The sequence below is a fragment of the Drosophila eugracilis genome, unplaced genomic scaffold (genome assembly GCF_018153835.1).
Source record: "Drosophila eugracilis isolate 14026-0451.02 unplaced genomic scaffold, ASM1815383v1 contig_1197, whole genome shotgun sequence".
Taxonomy (NCBI): Eukaryota; Metazoa; Arthropoda; class Insecta; order Diptera; family Drosophilidae; genus Drosophila; species Drosophila eugracilis.
The window spans coordinates 924,497-947,288 of NW_024571981.1; the positions used below are offsets into that span (position 1 = coordinate 924,497).

General features: G+C 36.4%; 1 protein-coding gene across 23 annotated transcripts; it reads right to left on the bottom strand.

Moving 5' to 3' along the window:
* Nucleotides 1-10: 10 nt before the first annotated feature.
* LOC108115475 (sodium/hydrogen exchanger 3) lies at nucleotides 11-21,186 on the bottom strand. 23 transcript variants are annotated; one of them, XM_041818751.1, is made up of 21 exons: nucleotides 20,757-21,186; nucleotides 19,225-19,453; nucleotides 17,422-17,685; nucleotides 15,576-15,775; nucleotides 15,351-15,471; nucleotides 15,149-15,287; nucleotides 14,869-15,086; nucleotides 14,516-14,808; nucleotides 14,333-14,458; nucleotides 13,845-14,002; nucleotides 13,342-13,480; nucleotides 12,730-12,744; nucleotides 10,894-10,950; nucleotides 10,709-10,795; nucleotides 10,559-10,640; nucleotides 9,663-9,785; nucleotides 8,627-8,842; nucleotides 6,924-7,136; nucleotides 5,834-6,176; nucleotides 4,610-4,876; nucleotides 11-2,697 (listed from the first exon to the last, which is right to left on the bottom strand). In XM_041818751.1, exons 1-21 carry the CDS (start codon nucleotides 21,174-21,176, stop codon nucleotides 2,202-2,204), a joined length of 4,206 nt encoding a protein of 1,401 aa, XP_041674685.1. In that variant the 5' UTR covers nucleotides 21,177-21,186; the 3' UTR covers nucleotides 11-2,201. The 23 variants fall into 23 exon arrangements, 22 of the variants coding, with proteins under 22 accessions (XP_041674685.1, XP_041674681.1, XP_041674678.1 ...); XM_041818747.1 differs by having other exon boundaries at nucleotides 9,663-9,755; nucleotides 13,815-14,002; XM_041818744.1 differs by having other exon boundaries at nucleotides 13,815-14,002.
* Nucleotides 21,187-22,792: the final 1,606 nt, after the last annotated feature.

The following is a 22,792-nucleotide window of genomic DNA, read 5'->3' on the forward strand; positions in this document are numbered from 1 at the left end:
CAATTCTTTCTTTCGGTTTTTTGCATCGTGTTTTTAATTTGTTTTTATTATTTTGCGCTATCAATATTTTTTTTTTTTTTTTTTTTTTAATTAATTTTGAAGTATGCACAACTTAAGGCCTACGGTATGAAAATTGCAAACGCTTTCTCGATTTTAGTCATCAATGGAATTCAATTTTAGTTTTCTTAAGCAAGTAATTCATGAGCCAGTGTCCAGTATACAAAATTGTTTACGCCACAAATCGAATGCTAAATTGAAATTTAGGAAATTCAGTGGAATAAATCAAGTTTATATAAGCAAACCTGGTCACAATATAACACAGCTCTGATTTTTAAGTTTTTCGGTTTCGTTTTCCATTAAATTGATTTATTCAAAATGACAATTTCCAAGATCTCGCGACTCTTGTAGCTGTTTATTGTCTTTCTGATCGAAAAAAAAAAAAGGTTAACTAAAAACTAAGTTAAATAATTCTGTTTGATCTGGTGTGCATATTCAGAAGGCAATTTCTTGGATAGAACATAATGCGAATACGAACTACTTAAGTTTTAGGGTTAGGTGTTGTTTAAATTAAAGTTTGGTACTAGGCGTTCTTGCACATGAGTTAGAAAATATACATATATATATATATAGTTTTTGTTTGTTTTTGTTGTATTTATTACTCGTAGTAGGTAGGTATGTGTTCCATATTTCCACGATTTACCGTTAGCAGTCCCAGCAAATATTATATTTTTGTTAGGTAGGTTGGTTCCAGAATAAACATATCCCATTCTGGATATTGGCTACTATGTGTTCTCAGTTGGCTCCGTGTGTCCCCTCTCTTTGGATCTTGTCTGGTAAATAGAGTTTACTCTTCTAATGCATTTTCATTTTCATCAAACTACGTCAGCATAGTGAATTTTAGTTTGTATTCAACTATTTCTAGTATAATTTACTTGGTTTTTTGAGCATGTTAATCTTTACTTTATTTTTAATGCTTGGTTAGCTCAATCCTAGTCATGTACTCACTCAAAATCCACATACGAAATTCTCGCTCGTTCTAACATTTCCAGCATTATGTTTGGTTTTTATCCTTATCATTCGTAAAAGTTTACAAAAATAATTTATAAATTACATAACTCTGTCCATTTACCTGTCCACTATTAGTTACTTGATTTGTGTATATTTTATAGTTAAGTTCAGCCAAAGTTTTGCTCAACTGTCTCTGTCATTGGTAATGGGTTTCTAAGTTTAAAGTCAACATGATTTGATATAGTTTGAAAATGTGAAAGTATATTCTTTAATATTAATTCAAAAAGTTTCTTTAAAAATGCATAAAATGTTTATTACTAATGCTGATGAATGTTTAAGTTATATTTCACTTACAGTTCCAGTTGAGAAAAACTTGACTGTATTTATATTTAGTTCTGACTCTGCGGCTATATCGAAAATTAATTACTTTAAACTGTTTAATAACTAAGGCTAAAATTGAACTAAACTCTGCGTTTTAACTATGCTATCATACTAAGTACGCATTTAAGTACTGTTAGCAAAACATTCTCCTAATGTGACCTCAATTTAGTACATCATTTCGTCTAAACAATAAACAAGGAAATCAACTTTAGTTATTGGCTTAATTAGAACTTTGGCTACGCTTTGTTAGTTATTACACCATTTTCTCTGCTTGCTATTTTCTTTTTTTTTGTTTTGGAACACATCAGCTGTAATCACTAAATCGTTTTTCCTTTTCGATATATACCTTTGTGATACATTTTATAACAATTGATCGGGACTAAACACTAAACAGAAATTGGAAGTTAAAAATCTTAAGAAGCGACTTAAACGATCAAGAAGAAATTAGTTGGTTAATTAATTAATTAATTAATTAAGGTTCAAATCTGTGTTATATACAATTTGTTTCGCTACTCCCTTATCTAAGCTTCTGTCCGATTCTTGTGGTTTTGGTAATATATAATTATAAAGCTTTTGTGTTTTAAACCATTTCTTTTTTGAGGGGAAAACTATTCTTTAACTTTCTGTCAACTTTAGTCTTACAAACTAGGTCATATAAATGTGTGTGTGAGGGTGGTGTTTTCCGGAGTTAGTTAGTAGAACATTTCGTACGGGAACAGATGCTGACGCGAACGTTTTGGTACAGAGACAGATGACAGATCCTCGTCATCATCATCCAGTTCTTCCTCCACGTCGCCATCCGTGCTCGATACTCAAATGATGCTCTCGTCGTTGTTGCGGGTCAGCCGAATGCTTGTCGTGGTGGTGGTTGTGGTATTGGCTTCCGATCCCGATCCAGGACTCGAACCCGGTCTCCTGCCCGTGGCCGGTGTGGTAAAGGTGGTGACTACAATGTTCTCATCGTCGTACGAATCAAAGTCCTCGTCTTCATCATCATCGTTCTCCTCGGAATCCGTTTCCGAATCCTCGTAGTCCAAAAGAGCTTTAGTTACCTGGTTTTTCCGTCCAGCCTGGCTAACTGCTGCTCCGCCCACCGCTCCAGCGTTCATTCGACGGATTTGGGCACGAGGCGTATTGGAGGGGCGTGGCAGGAGGGGCTCCCTACCGCTCATTCGCATCATTCGTTCACTGTTGGCTCCGCCGGCGGCGGCTGACAGCGGTGCACCCTCCCAGTCATCCGAGTCCGCCGGCTCGCACAAGGACTTGGAGTGTCCATGCTGGTACGACGACTCTTCGGGTATTGTGTCTCTGTTGGTGGTGTTGTGTGGTGTGTGCGGTGGTTGTACGTGGTTGGTAGTCGATGGTGGGGATGATGTGAAGAGAAGGCGTAGAAAGTTAATGTCAAAGTTGTGATCAATTTTGGCTAATGATTTCGGTTTGGGTATTCGTTTTGGGTGGTTAGTGTTAGCATGGAAGGTTACGGCTAATTAAGGTAGATTTTGTTTTTAAATTACTTTTAAAAAATTTATAATTAATAAGGAATACGATTAAAAAATATGTAAATATATTTATTAAGAGCGCTACATTTAAGCAAATTAAAATGGAACAGGAAGATGGAAGATAAGCTTATAAGGAAGACTTGTTTAAGGCACAGTATAACAGTTCTACTTTACATTTATACTAGGTTTTACTTTTTGTAAATACAATACAATTTCTTTGCGTCCGCAGTTTGGATTTTGTACATAAACTAAGGACTTAGTAAAAAAAAGATTTCGGGATTAGCACAGAGAAGAGTGGAGTGGTGTTAAGTGGCTTCGTTTGTTAGTTGTGCCGAGCCCAGGCACTGTGTTGTTGTTATACGTATAACACGATGGAATTATACTTTTTCTAATACTTACACATAGTTTGTGTGATTAAAGCCGTTTAACAATACACTTTATTTTAGGTATAGAAATTGTGTCTAGAGAAAGTTATCACAGGTGCTCTCAACTGTATAACAGTTTCGTGTCAGTGTGTGTGTGTGTGTTTTTGTGCGTGTAGAGATGTAGTGTATGTTTTGTTTTTGTGCATTTTAAGGACAGTTTAGCTAGTTAATTGCTCTGGCTCTGTGCTCGTTTCGGGTTTGACTAATCAGATTCAAATGAGACGCCGCTAAAAATATATAATTTGTTCATCAAATTGTTTACCAATGTGTTTTTGGTTCATTAACCAGTTATTAGTTTAGTTAAGTATTTAGTTCGGATTTTGTTTTGATTTTCCGGTTGGAAATATTCACAAAACAAAGAAACACAGCACAGCGACATCATAAAGTAATTTTATTTTCCGATATTTGTTAATTATTTCGAAATTGCATTGCATTGACTGGATTTTGGGTTATATAATTGGATGGGGAAGAGGGTGGATGCAGATAGGGATCATAACATTGCATACAAAACTGTTATATGAAACAAAAACACACATAAAGGACATACAAACAAAATGCAAACACAAAGTTCAGAGAGAAACAAAAATAAATGGGTTCTCTACGCTAGAAAAATTGTTTTATTACTGTCCTACAACTGTTATAAACTAGTAATTTATGTTTTAAGACTATTATGCAACTGTTATTTAACCGTTTTTCAACTGGTATACAACTGTCATACAACTGTTATATAACTGTTATACGACTGTTATACGACAAATGCGTGCTAAACAATTAAACTGCAATATAAATTAAACAACTTCAAGAGCCCAGCATAATTTTTGGAATGCAAACTATGAAAGCGCTTGGCACTGAATCAATCGATCACCAATTAACAACATCCTAATGACAAAGTTATATACAGTGGAAAGTACAAGGCGAAAATTGTGGGGCCAGTTTAGAGATCCGTGTTGAGTGTGAGTGCGAAGAATGAATTTCGAATTCAATTGCAAGAATATTATACACCGGCATTCGGTATTTAAGTACAGAGCTATATGATGGACAGAGAAAGATCGCTGGCAAGGTTTTTACCTACAAGGACTGACTGTTATACTACAATGATATGCTCTGATCTGTGGCTCTATATACAGTACACATAGTTCGTATATAAAGTTCGTGTGGTTAGTATTTAGAGTTATCATATGTAGGCTAGTATATGTGGTAGTTCTCTTCTGTTACACAGATAGTATCGAAATTCGTTAATGGCCGGTTTGGATTGCTCATAATATGCACGTATTTGTTTCAGTTTTGGATCTTTACTTTGGATAGTACGTATATGTGGCGCTATCCTCTGATCTGGGGGAGGTTGGCGTCGAGTTAGTCGCGCTGCCTGATGTTGTTTCTGTTGAATTGTTGGTGTTGTTGTTGGTTGATGTGCTTGTTGTTGTTGTTTTAACTGTAGTTGTTGTTGTTGTTGTTGGTGGTAGAGGAGGAGAAGGAGTTGTGATCTTGGCTGACCCTAGTAAATTGGTTGCTCCCGGACTAAATTGCAAAACTCTACTGGGCCTTCGTCCAGTTGCAATGAGTCTGGAAAATAATCATCACAATAAAAGACACAGAGACGGGGCTCAACCACAAAGTATCCACAAGCACAGAAAATACGAGAACTTGTTTGGAGTACAAAATTTTCAGTTTAAGCAATGTTTTGCGGAAAAGGGTGCAACTAAAGACGTTTTGAGGTGGATATTATATAGCTTGCAACATTAAAGCGGGAAAAGTATCGCAGAAATACGGGAAATACTTTGAAAGCAACTTTTGGGTTTTCTAAATTCGACTGATCAAGGCTGAAGAAGCTTGCTTATAAATTTCGAATAACTTAAGCAAATCCCAAAAACGAGAAATATGACTTAGGGATTGAATGTCTGTAAAGAAATTTTTAGAGCAACTGCTCGAAATCAAGATCATATTGCTGCAAAGCAGAACTAAAAATAATTAGCACTAAATATTTATCAAGCTAATTATTTAAGGTTATTAATCGTTTTGGGATGATTTTTACTATTTTCAAATAATAATTTCGCTAAAAAATCTCTAAGCCATGGAAATCTGAGCTACGAAATAAAGTTTATGTGTTAGTATTAACCAATAAGTTAATTAAAATATTAGTAAGCTATTTTATAAACAAGCATAAAATGAAGAACTGAAATGGGTTTAAAACTAAAATTGAAAAAATTGGATTTATGTTACTACTTTTCTACTGGTCCTCTAGCAGAATATAATAATAATTTGTCATGTATTTGTTTATATATTTTGATATTTTTGATAAGTTAAGTTGATATTACTTAAAGTTTGGATATACGTTTGTATATTTATCATATTTTCCAAGTAATAAAAAGATTTATGATCAACTTTTAACAACACCCATTTCAGTCTAATAAATAAAAACACAAAAACATTAGATGATAATCTGCATAGAACCAATGAACATATACAAATAGGAGAAGGTGTAGTCTTTCGGTGTCTGAACCAAGTGGACACTGAACTTACCCGCTTAGCTCCAGCATGGAGCCTCGTCGCACATTCCGCCGATGACTGGCGGTGACCGGAAACGGACCGGAGTGTCCATCCGGACCCAGTTGATGGGCTCCGGCGCCCAGCGAACCCGAGGATATCGACTGGGAGCGCTTATCAAGCCGCGGATTATGCATGGATGTCGATGGTGCATTGGGTGGTTGGCTGGGCAATGGCACAACCATCGTATCCGAACCACTGGCGGCGCTGTCCACGGCTCCGTTGCTGCCGATGCCAACGCTTCCGGCCTTCGAACTGGAACTCTCACGCCGGAACAGACCTATGACGGACTTGGGCTGTTTAGGCTTGTTTATACCACCTTTATTATGTTTTTGCAGATTCGTTGGTTCGCGTTATCAGAGAGAGAGAGTTTTTACAGGGTGTTTCGTGTGGTGTTTCGTGTGGAGCATGGATGTCGGTGGGTGGTGACGTTGGGTGTATCGGAGTGGGCAACAGTTACCGAGGGAAAACAATGCGGGGAAAAAGAGAGAAAGAAAAATGGAAAAAAGTTTAGGAAAATCCCAACGAAATGAACAACAAATCAGTAAACACACAAAAACTAGGGTGCAATTTTGCCATCACTTATCGGTTATCATATTTTTGGTCACTTGTGCTCTTTTTTTTTTTAATACAAACAAGTAAACTATATACAGTTAGACGATTAAACAGCCAGATTGATATATACAAATCTGCTGGGGATTACACAGAGAAAATTTATACTTTTTGAATGTCAATTTTATAGCTTTGGGCTGTTATTTATTATCTTAATGAGATTGAAATTGTAATTTAATCTTTGAATGATATAAAATTTAAACAAAGATGTACCAACTGCATCCATAATTTCTCTCTGTGCGCCCAGCTCTTCCTTTTTTATTGCCAATTCACAAACAGTAATCAACTGAGGACATGAATATTCAATATAGAAAGTACAATCATAAAAGAGACCCCCCAATAACCACCATTCGGAAATTGTTGTGTGATTGTCGGAAAAACTCATTTCCCCATCCCTTGTAGTTATTTTCCCCCAAACGCTTTTCTTTTTCTTTTGTGTTTTCTCATACATTACCTAGGAATGTTGCACTGGGGGAATTGTAGGCCAAGTACTCCTTGTTGGAGGCCCAAGCTGGAAACTCGTTCTGCTGCACTGCATCCGTGCATTCGTCACCTTGGCGTTTCCACGGCAGCTGGGATTCCGTGGCAGTTGGCGTGGCCACACGTCTCTCTCCGTCGGATTCGCGGGACAGATTGCGATCCTCTTCGGGTATAGGATGCTCAGCCACTACATACCAAATGAAAGTTTTTATAATTTATTAATTTTTATTAATTTTTTTATATAATTTTAGAGGAAAATCATTCTATTGGCTTCGCTTGGGCATGCAGCATACAGTCTTAACTGCAGATTTTGGCTTTTAGCTGTCGTTTGCTTTTTCTTTTGGGAGGCCAATTCGGGAGTATTTTTAACTTGTTTTGAATTTAAACTTAAGCGCATTTGATGGAAGAGGAACACAGTCAAAGGGCAAAAGACAAACAAAGTGCGCTCAACTAAAGGAAAATCAAGAGTCACACAAACAAAATTAGGTTAGAAATCTATATAGTTTCCCTAGGCAACAATAGATTTTTATACAATTTTAAGAAAAATATTTGGAGATAAATTTTCAATAAGACTTTAAGATCAACTTCCTAGAAAACAGGAAAGTAGTTGCCCCAAAAGAATTTTTCAACTTTTTTTTCGATAAGCTTAGCTTAACTCACAGAGACATTTAGATTTCCCATTATTTAACACATTTTTAAGGGTCATAAAAAATAAGAAAAATAAAAACGAAGCAATAATTTGGTCATGCACAAAAATGCCATGCTTTGTTTCGACGTTTCTTCTTCATTTTATGTTTTGTTTAGAATTTTTTTTAGATTTTTTTTGTAATAAAAAAATCTTGAATTTGTTGTGACTTTTCAAATTGGTTTTAGGTAAGTTAATGCAACTAAATGCAGGTAATTTCGAGCTTTGGCAATATTAACTAACTATTAACTGCATTCGATGACTAGAATTATCTACCAATTTTACGTTAACGACGCACGAATAGAATGTAATGGATAACTAATTAGATGGGCAGCTACGTCTAGGCAACACTTAGCATGGCTAATAGTTTGAGGGGCGGGTGTTTTTGTGGAAATCAAGGTATCAGACTTTTTATCATGTAGTTAAGTAAATTATAATATTAGACACTAAATGATTAAATTAAAGTTATTAACTCAACGAAATAAGTAGACCAAGTCGCGCAAAGTGCTGAGCACAAAATACGTTTGAGTTAACTAAGCTTAAGGCACTCTATAAGGAGACTTAATGACTGGCATTGAATGAGGTCTAAGTACACGTAATGTGATGTAGGTGGCGTGTTTGTAAGATAAATGATTATGTTTTTTTACTTAATTGAACTTTAGATCTTTGGTTAAGTTAAACTTGAGTTTAGTTATGAGTAAAATTACAATTGGAAAGTTTCTAAAAATGTTTGTAGTATCTTTCTATACATAAGAAGTCTGTCAAAAGTATTTAAATTTTTTTTTTTTTTAGCATTGAAAAACTATGAATTTTAGATAAGAACTCGAATGCGTATGATCTTGAGTACAACCATGAATCTAAGCATGTCAATGAGCGAGAAGTGAGCTTTTTCATATAGCATTCAAAACGTTGTCGGTTTCGGTTTGGTTTTTGTTTTTGTTTTGTGAATTATGTGGAGAATGATGAGATCTGAGAGATGAGATATCCTTTACCAATGCTCTGGTATGAACGATCCCGCCGCCACGGCAATATCAATTCGGCGGCCGTTGGCCCAATGGCCTGATCCGGCGACTCTATATCTGTTTCCGGACTGTCATCGACCTTGGGCGCATAATGCTGGACGACGATGCGCGCCTTGGAAGCATCGAAACCCGGCAGGTTTTGGATGTGGGCTATCAGGGAATTGTTATTGGCGCGATCCGAGTCAGCTAATCGTAATTTTTATATATATTCATTTTTTATCATTTTTTTTTTGCGCCCAGCAACATTTTTTTGTTAGGTTTGTGTTTTTTTTTTGGTTTTTTTTAAGTGATTGGTTTTTTTTTCGAAATAATTGGGAAGGCATAAAACAAGAAAAAAATATGTAGAAAGTTCGTTGTTATAGCTTTTATTAGGTTCTCCTTAGGAAATAGGATTTAAAAAATAAAGGCGGAAAAATACAATAAAAAATAAAAAACGAAAATGAAAAAATAGAAAGTGAAAGCATTTTGCTTTGGAAAAATCAATATAATCTTTGGTTTAAAACAACTTGTGTTATTTAGTTATAGATTATAAAATAGTTACCTACTGCAGAAACCTTGTTCAGCTACTCAAACTAATCGATATATATATATAGATATATATGTACAAATACTTATAAAACCTTTTGAAGATTCCTTTTTATATTCATTTCAGGCAACACAAAAAAAATATATATATTTTGAATTAATTAAATGATGGCATTTTTGTGTGAACAAAACAAACAAGGTGGGCAACACAATCGGGATATGGAAAATATCAGATATTGCCATATGACTGCTGATTACGTACGAGTAATAGATAAAAAACTTGGCTCACAGATCAGGATAAACAAAGATATATACGAGAATATATAGTAGTAAAGAGAGAGAGATAGAGAGGAGGACACCATAACCATCTAGGAGCTGCCTATGCTCTATGTAGACAACCTCTTTTATATCAACTCAAATGTTAGTAACGTAAAATCATAAGTTGGTTACGTAATACAAATGTCGTAATGAGAACACTTACGTGATGATTTGGCTGTGAAGGTCAGGCCATCATCCCAATCGTCGCTCGGGCCAACAACATTGATCTCGTTGGGATTCTGTTGGCACTCCTCGGCTGTTTCATTAAGCACATTGTTAATATAGTCTTTAGAATGGATCGTGTGGAGTTAACATATATATATATCAGATGGGCACAGGCGGAACAGTTATGTCATGTTTTAGTGTTAGTGCACAAATTTTGGTTGGTTTTTTGGCCAAATGTGGTGTGTTTGTGTGTGTGTGTTTGGCATCAGTTGGAAGGGAGAGCGATGCAGGGGAGAAAGAGAAGGATTCGGTTGAAAAACAAATTAGTTACCAATTAAATACCAATTTTTTAAGGATTTTTTCTTCTTATCAAAACATTTTTGGTGATGCATTATGAAGGAGTTTGTAGGCAGAATCTGGCACCTTACAAACTCCCTTAGTTACACTTATTAATTTTGAAAAAAATAAAAACTAAAATCAGGCTTAGTAAAGTGCTTTACATGACAACTTAAACTAAAGACTTTGGTGAATTAGGTTAGTATGACGCATGAAACTGCATTGGAAACTTAAAATAATCACTAAACTTTTCACTACAAACTAATATTCAAAAGTAAGTTAAATAAAAAATGTTTACTCTTTTGCAATGTCTGATTTTTATACAAATGAAAAAACCAAAGAAACTCTACAAATTTAAGATAAACTCTACTACAGACATTTTGATGTTTTTTTGTTTTTAAAACTGGAAAAAAATGCTTCTATTCGATTGATTTAAAATTTGTTGCTGATTTTAGCGTCATTTACCTAGTTCTAATCTACGATATTTGTTAAGTGAATTGTGAGTATGTCTTTTTCTGTAAGATTTTTTTCGTGAATGGTTTGAACTCGATTCCGTACCATTGGTGAGCTGCTTGGTGGTGCCGTTCTGTTGGAAATCATGGAACGAGACATGATTCTGCTTAACGTTCTCCTTGGCCTCCTAAGGATAATCAAAAATATCCATTAAAATAGGTTACTTAAATATTGATAGTTATGAATATTTCTCACCTTATTGCTGGCACCACGTTTACTGCGCTTATGATGTTTCCGATCATTGAACATCCGCCTGAAGTTCATTTGCATTTTGTAATTGACCTGCAAGAGAATAACGATTTTTGTTTAATTTTTATTTAATTATTAATAATTGGCAAGGAGTTAAGTTGCAGGTGTTTTGGGGTGTACGACAGACTCACCTGGGTGGACAAATCTCTGTCATCTACTGCGTGTCGGCTATAACTAAGACGACGGTGCTGTAAAAACATTGATGGAGCAAATTAAATTTCAAAATCATAAAATGCCAGCACAATGATATGTAAGTAGAGAGATGTGGCCTTGCAATTACTTTCAAGTACATTATCAGACAGTTACGTTTAAATAAGTAGGATATATATAATATAGAATACGATTAATTGCTTTTTAACTAACATAAACACGAACTGAGTAAGTGAGAACACGGCTTTCCATAAACATTTGTACATCTTAAGAGTAGAGATTAACATCTATTAAGTGCTCAACCCAGAATATATAGGCCTCCCTTTCAGATTTACGTTATTTATAATATATATAGTTGTGAACATAACAAATATTGGCAGACAAAGTGTGTTAGTGTTTTGGTTGGTTTTTGAAGAATAAGAAAACAGATTTTAGAAATTAGAAGGAAATTATAGATAAATTAAGAGGATTGGTAACGATTTAAAAAATATCTCATAAACTTGTTAAGTTTCTGATTTGTTAAGTTTATTAAAGAATACATTCACATTTAATACATTTAAAAACAAATTCAACTAAATAGGGAAACCAAATTTAGTGTGTTAATTGTCAGTGTTAACAAGAAACAAATTGATTGTGTTTTTTCTTAGTGTTAAAAAGAACTTTTTAATTAAACTTTTACATAAGGCATTGGCAGGAAATCTTAGTAGGAAAGTGTATTAAAGTTTAAAGAATATAATTAGAAGTTTATTTAAAAAATATTAAGCAAGACCTTAGATAGTATTTTATATAATCTCAAGAGGTAATTGATTATATTAGGTTGTCAAAAAAGTCTTGCGGTGTTTTCGCTAGTTTTCGCTGAAAGCGCGTAGTTCTTGTTTTATTCGTCGCATCAGGTCATACTATACCTTTTTGGTAAGCTCATTTCACGCGCTAACACGTGTTTGATTGATTGTCTTTTCTTTTAAGTCGTTATAAATAAATATAAATAAAGAAAAAATACGGCATATTTTACAGTACTACTACGATAAAGGCAAAAATGCATCTCAAACCGCCAATAAAATTTGTGCAGCTTATGGAACCGAAACAGTTTCCAATTCCCCCGCGCAACGAAGGTATCAACGTTTTCGTTCTGGTGTAGAGGTGGTCGAAGATGCGCCACGCTCCGAGTTTTTTGCCAATAGGGAAGCGAGCTTCTATGAGAGGGGCATTATGAAGTTGGCATCTCGTTGGGAACGCGTCATCGAACAAAACGGCGCATATATGACTTAAATCGCAATATTGTAACCAATTTTATACCGCAAGACTTTTTTGACAACTTAATATTTAAGCCCTGGCAAAAGAATGTGTTTATATTCCTGATAATTAGCTTTTATTTTTATTTATTTATTCAATGAGAAATTAGGGGATCCAGAGATTAAGGGATATTGATGGTTTACTGATTACCAAATAATTAATTTTAATAGATTTATTTCTTCTTACTCAAAAAGCAAAAGTGTATATTTATCCTAGATTTAACTAACTTTTAAATAAATGTTTAAAAAGGGAAATTCCCAACTTAAAGCTGATCTGCCAGGCAGTTAAGGTCTTTTAGTTTAGTTAAACAAGTTTAGCATAAAGATTATTTAAAATATTAAAAACACCAATTAGAAGACACATTTAGAGTATTTGCAGTCATAGAGTACAGACACACAACGTGTAACATTTAACAAAAATTAATCGTTAATTAGTTGATTAATTCGAAAGGAGTTTATCGAAATGAACCAGGAAACAGACCAAATTAATCAGAAACAAAAACCAATTAACCAATTTATTCGTACCATTTGTATTGAGGCCTTTTTATCACGATATTTCAAATTTTATATTTTTTTGATTTTTGTTAAGCACGAAGCGGTTTTTTTTTTATATATTTTTAAACACATTGTTGAGAAGTTGAGATGTTGAGTATCGAAACAACGGGAAAGAAATTAAATAAATGATTAATCACAAATATATCTAGATGGAAATATATATATCTATATTCATTATATATATAAGTATATAGAGTCAGCCATAAGTATATATATATATATATATATATATTGAGAGCCAGAAGCGTAGAGTGTGAGAAAACTAAATGCCCGTAAAAGTACAGTAGAACAGAAACGGAAAAGTCGCAGGTGAAGTTACAGTAGAACTTGGCATAAACACTCTCTGTTTTAGTGACTACTGTAGAGCGAAATAGTGGTGACAGATAGTTTGACAGATATCATAAATATCAATTAAAACGAAATATAACTTTTGGGCTGTGATTAACTTTAGGGCGGGGGTTCTTTAAAAAATTGAAAAAACTGTTTTTTTTTTTTGCTATAGAATAACCAACCAAGAGTTTATTATTACATAAAAAAAGTGAGATTGAAAATGAAAACTAAAGATTTAGCACCGATACATACCCTTCTATAAGGCTTCAGTTCTTCGGCCAACAGATGATGGATCCGGGCATCAGTCAGATCCTTCTTGGATGGATTATAATCCAGCTCAGCCATGTCCAGATTACGCGAGCAAGTATTGTCTAGATTGGTTAGACTGGGACTAAGATATCATTAGTATGGGTTTATCAAAAGACAAGATTAGATATTAAGTACAGTTAAAACCAAAGAGGTGGTTAAACGAATTTTAGACATTTGAAGTAAAAGATATTCAAAGAAATCATGAAACTTTGCTCTTATTGTGTTAATCTGATTAGTGGCCAATCGTTTACTAAACTAAAGTTTTGTGCAAGTTCATGCTTATGTTTGGTTAAATAAACTACAACAATTTGGAATTTAGTCGTACTCATGCAGTATATATATACGATTCAGTGTGAGTACAGGCAAGATAGAGATATATATATCGTGAGATATCGTTCAATCCAAAATTCGTTTACCAGGTGGTGTATATGGTTGGCGGTGCCCACCTGCCACCAATATAGTTATTGGTATAGTTCCGGAACAGGGCGCTCATCGACTCGGTGCCCGTCATCTGGCCAATGGTGGATGGATTCCGTCTCATCACCTCCATGGCATCGCGCATGGTCAGCTTGGAGTAAGTCTCGATGATCTTCGGCTCAGCGCCCTAAATTTAAATGGCAAAATAATGATATATATTTAAGATTTAGCTTGACTTTTATTCTTCTTATTACTAAATATTTTCATCGTATTTATTAAGACTCTTCGAAGACTTGTTTTTCGCGGGAAGACTTGAGCTGCGATGCTGCCTGCGAGACTTTTCATCAGATTTCGAGGCTTTTCCACGTTTGTTCTTGTCCAAAACTCGTATATAGCTTTGCAGGGGTATGTGATCCAGTAAATGCAATTCATTGACTTCCTAAGTAGCAGTTTAGGTTGCGATATAGATAAGCTTATATCCTAAAAGTCTGCAAACCGACTTAGTACTAGAATATACCTTAAGATCTCTGATCAGCAGCGGGCGGATGAAGCGATTGTCGAAGCGCTTGAATTTATCACGCACATTGTAGTTGCCTGTCTTGCCCACAATGTCCTCAATGCCAGCCATCAAGTGATCCATGAACTATAAAGAAAACATCTCTTAAGTTTATATAACTTGACAGATAGATGGCTAACTGACCCTCTCGTGAATGCGTTCATTCATGGTTGGCTTCCGTTTGTTGGCCCGCTTAACATTGAGTATCTTGACCAGCGGCTTGATGGTGATGCCTTGCAGGAAGACAGTAAAGTAAATCACAGCTATCGTGGTGGTAACAAACATGTTCTTTTGCTTGACCACATTCTCATCGACCAGCAGGACCAAAGCAAAGGCCACAGCACCACGCAATCCGCCATAGGACATCACAAACTGATCTACCCTGGATAGCTTATGCAGGCGGAATCGATTGGCCAGGGCCGAAAGCAAAATAACACCTTCAAAAAAATATATTAAATATTAATTTTTTATATTAAAATGTACTGGAAAATACGTACCAATAACACGAAACACTGAACAGAAGGCAATGGTCAGGACCACGAACCACGTATTCCATACGTGCATATTGTTCACCGTGGCCACGCCTAGGAACATAAAGATAATGGTCTCCGCGGAACTGGACAGCATCTTCAAGGCATATTTAACAGTCGTGTGCGACTTTTGTGATATATTCGATTCCACATAGTTCTTCATCGTTATACCACAGAAAGTAATGCTGTAAAATAAGTTATTACTAGCTATATATATTGAATTTTATATATTCTTAAGAAAACTCACGCTAAAATGCCGCTCATGTGAAAGATTTCCGCATTGAGATAGGCCAAGTAGGCCATCACAAAAATGAAAATGGGTTCAATGACACGCACATGATCGGTGAAACGTGTCACCAGACCAGTGAGGAAGCCCCAGATGATGCCTGTAAATATGAAATAAATTTCAAATTTAATACCTTAGTAAAGGTAATAAAGTCAGCACTCACCTATGGCAGTGCCACCCAAAGCAACCACGAAGAAGGAACCCACACCGCTGGCTATGTCCTGGGCAATGATTTTGTCCAAGCCAATCTCATTGTAGGACTCCATCATGTGGTACATCACAACCTAAAGAAGGGGAGAGGAAGCAATACTCAAACTCAGTTAACCATGTCGAGCACTTGTTGACTTAATTGTCCAACCCACCCCACAATCAATAAAACCCATCTTACCGTAACGGCATCGTTCAGCAAGGACTCGCCAAAGACAACAATGTACAGGATCTCGTTGACGTGTATCTCCTCGAATACGGCCAAAACAGCCACCGGATCCACGGCGGATATTAGGGAGGCAAAAAGGAATACATCCATCAGACCAGGAGTCTCGCTTTCACCATAAATTCCCATCTTGCCGCAGGCATACAACGAGCCACCTTTAAAGGGAGGGAGAAATTGGTATGAAAAATAAAATCAAAGGATATATAGGTAGATAATATGTGATATATTTCCAAGCCATCAGTTGCCCAGACTACTCCTAAGACTTAATTAGATACTGGCCAATCGATGACCGTCTATGTGGCATTGGCATTGCTGCAGCTTGTTGTTTGTGCAACTTGAAATGCATCTGAAAGTCACTTAAGTCAATTGATAAGCGTGTTCCTTCCTCCAATAATAATTGAATTTGCAAAGACGCAAATTGAATGTTTGCAATGAAATTTAGCTTGTAGAGCTCTTCAATAAGCAGAAATTTGTGGCACTAGTAAGGCTTTTTAATGATGCCTTTGGTGGCATGGAAATAGCTTCCTTCAATTATTTATTCTTTGATTAAGTATGAGTAAGTACATCTTTATACATTTCTTAATGTTAAAAGTAAACAAAATAACCATCTAACTTAAGAAACAGTTTAGCCCTTAATTTCCTTCACAATTTCATTCCAACGATATGTTTATTAATTAAAAAACAACCCAGAAAACGGCAATTAACTTTTCTATACAGCCTTGTTAGCTATCTAAAACTTATATAAGAGATTTATCTCTATATAATAGCCCTTGAATGAGTAATGGAAATGGAATTTCCACTTTTCCAAATGAATCGCGAGAGATAAGTCAACAGAAATGTCCGCTCATTGTGATATGTAATCCAATTTGTTAAGCATAAGTAATTGGCAAAGTCTGGCTGTAGGGAGAGGGGCAACAGCTTGTGGCAACTCGAGCGTATATCCCGCTCTCCGTTTTGCGGTTTCGGTCATTCATCTAACTAACCCCTTTCCCCTCTCTCATCACACTTCAACATCTGCTGTGGCAGCATCTCAATGTACAACAATCGCATGTTTTGCCACACTCTGTGTAAATCACATCTAAGCGGCCAGTGGCACGCCCCTCGCGTGTCGCCTAATTTATTGGAATTGAAAACAAAGCATTGTAGTTTTCTTTTCAGTGGATAGCTCATAAAAAAAAGGCGGCATTTCCGAACGATTCAGCGGGTGTGTGTGCTTACTCATCTGTATCATCAGGTGTCTAATTGCTGCCGTCGCTGACACCTATTGTGATTGTCAATCATTTAACAAGTGCTGTTTGTTTAATTTAGACTGCAGCTAAGTACTTCAAATTAAATTAAAAATTGTCAATAGTTAAGCTTAAGTTGCACTCCAGGAAGTGGCAAAGTCAATAAAGGAAAAGAAGGTGACTAAATCAATAGGAAAAGTGTGAGAAGATATGATAAAGTCAAGAGCTTAACTTCTAACTTTCAATCTAATGATATAAACTCTATATATATTAAGCTTATTAAACCAAAATCTCTTATAAAGAAAGACTAACTTAACATTGACTCATTGTTTGCCTTTAATAAACTAAGTTAAGTTCACTCCTGAGCTAACCCCAAACCTAAACAAACAAACACAATGACCTCCCACAAATCGAGGACTCAAAACGACTCCCATTGACCATTTTCCAACTGATGGACATAGATGGATGGGATTACCCCAGTGGACCACCTTTGTTTACTTAACTACTTAACCATCAACTAAACGACAGCACCCCCAAGGACTAAAATCGAATCCATCTCGGGTTACTAGACTCACCGATGGTGGCTATGTTGAAGATGGTACCGACCACTGCCATTAGCAGGATGGTGCCCAGGTTGTCGAAGAACAATCGATTGGGCATAAAGTATCCGGCGTCCAGGATAATCGGTGGCAGCATATAGAAGAAGAACGTGTTCGGTGTTAGCGGGGAGACGGCAACATCGGTGCAAAAATAGAGCACCACCCCAATGACAACGCCCACGACAATCAGCAGACACGACTCCGGAAATATTAGATGCAGCTTGGGCGTCATATGGAAACCTGAAAAGTAAAATTTTTATTCAATTTTGATATAAAATGTATTACAAAATGTTTACAAAATATTCTTGCAACGCAATTGCTGAAATATTTCCATTAATTGTGAAAAAAACAGCCATAAAAACAAAAATATTCGTAAGTCGAGGGAAATGATGGCAAATTTGCATGCAATTTTCGGGTGGTTTTCCTTTTGATAGTGAACCCTCTCTAGTTTATACCCTTTGCCCTTTGTTAGCCCCTTTTGTTTCCCCTTTTGATTATGCCTTATTGCCTTTGGTACTGTTTTGGGAAAATATTTTGGGTTCAAGGACATGGAAATAAAGGATAATTATGCTTGGAAAACAAAGCAAAAATGGTGGGGAATTCAAGAACAAATTTAAGAACTCAATTTGCATTTTTGGGGCTTTGGTATTTAATTAAGAAGCTGAAAGGAAGTTTATCGAATTTATGTATTGTATTAAGTTTAAACTTTTTAAAGAAGAAAACTTTCCCTCTCTTCCTCTGTGAATTAGTAATATTTTGTCAAGTAATTTCAATTAACCAAAAACTTTATTAACTTCTTATTAACCTTTAATAGCCCTTAAAACTTATCAAAATTTAAGGCCAGTTCCCAAAAACCTTCTTATTCTTATCTCGCCGTAAACACTCAAGTTTATTTCCTCGTTAAGTGCCAAGCCTCTCATTTTACAATCGACCTTCCCACTAGTTTGTTTCTGGCCAAATGGCATTCGCAATCATTTTTCGCCTACATATTTTTGGGGCTCTCTTCTAACTCAATTGCAGCTGAAAATTCCTACCAACCTACGCCCAGAGCCCACTCAAAAATAGAAATTGAAATGGAAACAGAAACAGAAAAAAATCCTGCCAGCGTCCTTGATAAAGGAAAATGGATTTTCTCTCGCCTGCAGTCAAGGTTACTGGGCACAGGGCTACCAGATAAACCTGTCTGGCGGCAGTTGGCAAATTGCCGACATTGGGGCCGCGAACATAAATATAAACCCAAAAAACTAGAAAACCTTGGTAATGAAGTCTCGAGAGGGTCGAGAGTGGCCAGGAGAGAATCAAAGTAAATGATTAATGCCAACGCCTTTTGGGCCCAATTGTTGCTCGGAGGGCAGGGTCAAGGCCCCAACATACAGGCCTGCTGCTGCTGCTTGTTGCACACAGCCATCGTATGACTTATGCAATGTCCTTCGGCCAGGATTCACACCCACACGGCCCACACGTTTGGTTACGTCGCCGACTTGACGCAAATCTGCATGATGGCGTTCGTCGTAGTCGTCGTCGTAGTCGCAGGAATTACATAAACCATATTGATTTTGCCTGGCAACAGACGAAGGAAAATATAATAGAAGAAACCCACGCCCAGGACAGCCAGACACTGTGGTTTTTCCTTCCTTCAGGTAAAGGATTGGTGGCTGTTCAGGAAAAACCACATTTTCAGCTGATTATGCATTCAGTTTTGCCATATTTTTGCTAATTGGGTTAAGTTTTTCCCTGACTTAAAGTTAAATATTTCAAAGGGTAAACATTCTTACTCACCTATTTTAGCAATGCTGGCCGACAGAATCCAGATTCCAATGATGAACGGCGTCTTTACCCTAGCGAAATCCACACTAGAGAGAGGATACCTTTCCATTTTGTGACCCTCGCCGCCGGCGGCGCCGCTTTCCTCATCCTGGTCGCTGGATTTCAATGGATCGGCACGTGGCAACCTCACCGGCGGTGTTGGATCCAGGCCAACAGCATCCACGGGCGATGTCTGGGCCAGCTGGTTTTAAAAGGCAGGAAGGAAGAGGGAAATAATTCTGGCATTAGCGGTTTTATAATTGGCAAACACTGTGCAGAAAATTGATAAATGGACCAGAGCAAGTAAATTTTCCAATACCCACCAAAGGCAAACATCAAATATTTACATGGGCGTGTAAACTGTGGAAAATAAAAGCCAGAACCTAGTGGGTTGGGTATGTGAAGGGGGCGGGGAAGGTTCCGAGTTGGGAAACACGCCATTGAAAATTACAATCATTTTTCCGGTTAATGACGCACTGACAAACACGAAAGTGTCAGGTTTTTGTTTTCATTTTTTTTAGGTTTCTGCCGATTGAGTCGTCAGTCAGCGTTTCCAATTCCTAAACATAATAAGTTCTGGCTGAAATGTTGATCTAGGTCAGTGAGGTAAGCGGTAACTGGCTGAATATTAAATTGCGTATTGGGGTTAATCAGTTGTTGTTTACAAAGTCAAGAAATCTAGAAAGCAGTTTTGTGCGCACTTTGAGGCCTTTTTCGAAGTGACGTCAAATCATTGTTAATTAATTGGGGCTTCCTAACATATCTAATTGGTTTTGTATACAAGTTTAATGATATCTATTATTAGAACTTTCTTTGTAGATATTTATAAAAATATGTATGTGTGATGGGAATTAAATAGTTTAACTTTTAGAAGTACCATGATAAGAAATCATGTGACTGCTTTTTAGATAACTTTGACCATGGCTTGTCACTTTTGATGTGCATTTTAATAACTCATAAATTGTAGATAAATCCAAGAAAGTATTGGAAAAATATAGATAATTTGCACTAATGTTGCAGTCACTAAACGTTCACTTCCTATCTTAAGTTATATCCTAAAGTTTCCCATATAAACTACTAGATAACTCATCACAAATTACAACAATTAAGTTTAGTTTATGACCCCCTAGAACGCTTTTCAAATTCAAATACAGACAAGAGACTAGCAGTTTAAGTTATCTTAAAACTAGGAAAAACGTTTTTAAAATAAAAAGTTAGAAGTTTTTTCTAAAAAAAGGTTATTGGGTATAACAGTTTATCAATAGTTTACGGATGGATGGATATTTTTCTTCGATTGTTTTTTCTCACTAAAATTTCACATAAAAAGTATAACTAAGCACATATCCACACTGTTTAACCTGTAACCTCTACCTGTACTAACTAAACCCCCCGCTTCACCGTAATTGCAATCTACCTAAAGAGCTTACACACCGGATGTGCGGGTATTACGCCAGGCTTAATGGCCCTTCAATTCGATTTCAGATTTCAGATTTAGCCATACTCACATTTAGCTGGGTGACCGCATCGGCAATATCCTTGCTGGCCACTCCCACAGCACTAGTATTTGGCCGGCCCTGAACGATTCCAAGGAACAGGATTAAGGCGCAGATGAGCAGCATCCTTTTGCTGAAAATCCCTCGCCAGTCGGATGTGCAGGTTGTGCTCCTTGTTGTGGTTACATTTTGTGGTTCGATTCTTGTTTTGGTTTCATCCGTCGGTGGTGGTGGTGGGTGTGGTGTTGCTTCGGCATCGATTTGATTCGCAATCTGGGGATTAGCTAACTCCAGGCGACTAACTGCATCGGGAGGGATGATGTCGTGGCTGAAGGATTTGTGCCTCCTCCAGCAGGCTCTTCGGGCCAGATTCATTTGTTGTTGCAGTGCCGGCGTGGCACTGTCATAATCCTGCTCCGTGCGATTGCTCATTGTTTGATTTTTACTTCTTACTTTCTTGATCCTGGCATGCTATAATGTCCTTCTACTTAGCCAGTTTACCTTCTTAGTTATGGTTGTTAGTTCTTGTTTTTTGTTAACTGCAAGGAGAGAGAGTAAATAGATATTAGCAACTGGTAACTGAGATTTTTTGTTTATTATCACTGGGAATGAGATCGACCGACCTGCCGCAATAACCAATCGAAACTGGTTAAAACCCACGAATTTCACTAACCATGAAGCCTTCTGGCCAATAGCCATTTATACCTCATAAAATCGCACATTTATATTTATTCTTAAACCACCCATCGGACCCATCGGGTTTTCTGGTTAACTCTCTTTGATTTGCTGGCGCATTCTCTTTCGTGGCCAATTGCAAATAAAAATGTGCTAAAATCAAATCGCATTTTCGAGTCCCAGTGGCACGTGATTTACTATAAAAATCCAGACTTAAGTGGGTGCGGATTACCGTTTATTATATTCATAATCATTCATAACGGGTAAGGATATGGTATTGAAACTTAGAGTGATTTGGAATGATATGAAAGTTAGTTTTAAGATATAAAAGATAAGTTGAAATCATGTATCTATTAATATCTTATTTTATAATAATATATTTTTATTATGTGAATGATTTCGTATATTCCCTCAACCCAATCCCAAATCATTCATCCAAAATAAGAAAGAAGAAAGAAACCTCCCTACCATATTTCCAATGTTTATTTTCAAGTTGATAAGATGACTTAAAATTATATGAAAGTTACTTTTAAGATGCAAAATATATCATCATTTTTTATGTTAATGCTAAAATAATGATAAATATTGTGAATGATTTAATAGATTCCTCCAACCCAATCTGAAATCATTCATCCTGTTTATTTCCAATGTTAATTTGCAATCTATTTGCAATAAATCCAGTTAAAATCAAGCACCATTGTTTGGCCACTTGGTAAAGTGGCTTTGCAGTTTGCGTTTGTTTATAAATTTAATCAAAAATTATCAGGCATTCATACAGACAATATTGGCTTTTCGAACTGGATCGATCCAGTGCACTTAGCGCCATGTGAAATTAGCGAGTTAATACCAATTGTCAATAATGGCCATAAAGCTGGGTAAACAAATATATATACTGGTAAGTGGAGGCAACGCCAGTTGGTCGACTCTTCGATAAGATCTGATTTGTATTATTGACGAAAATTTTATTTTATTAGCAGCAGTAGCTTGAGCTTATCAATCGAGTGCGGGTGATAAAGATTATCAATTGAGCTTCCTTTTCCGAGATGCTGATAAACTGCAGGGCGATGTACTAGTAGATTCCTGTAATTGTCTGAATTGAATCTGTTTTTATGGACAATTTCGCTGTCTTTCTAAGCAAGTGTTGCCCTTCTCATTACATCAAATTGATGGGCAATTTAGGGTTTTCTTTCTGTCCATCTCTCAATCTCACATATTCAATTGTTCTTGGTGTGGAATTTCCCAGGCTTTTCCCACAAATCCAATTCGGCGCAAAGTGGTGATTAGATTAGCGCCCTCAGAGTTTCAAGTTCAGTGATTTTGATTACAAGCCGTTAACAGCTGAGCAACTAACCGACTTTAAGCGAAAGGTTAAC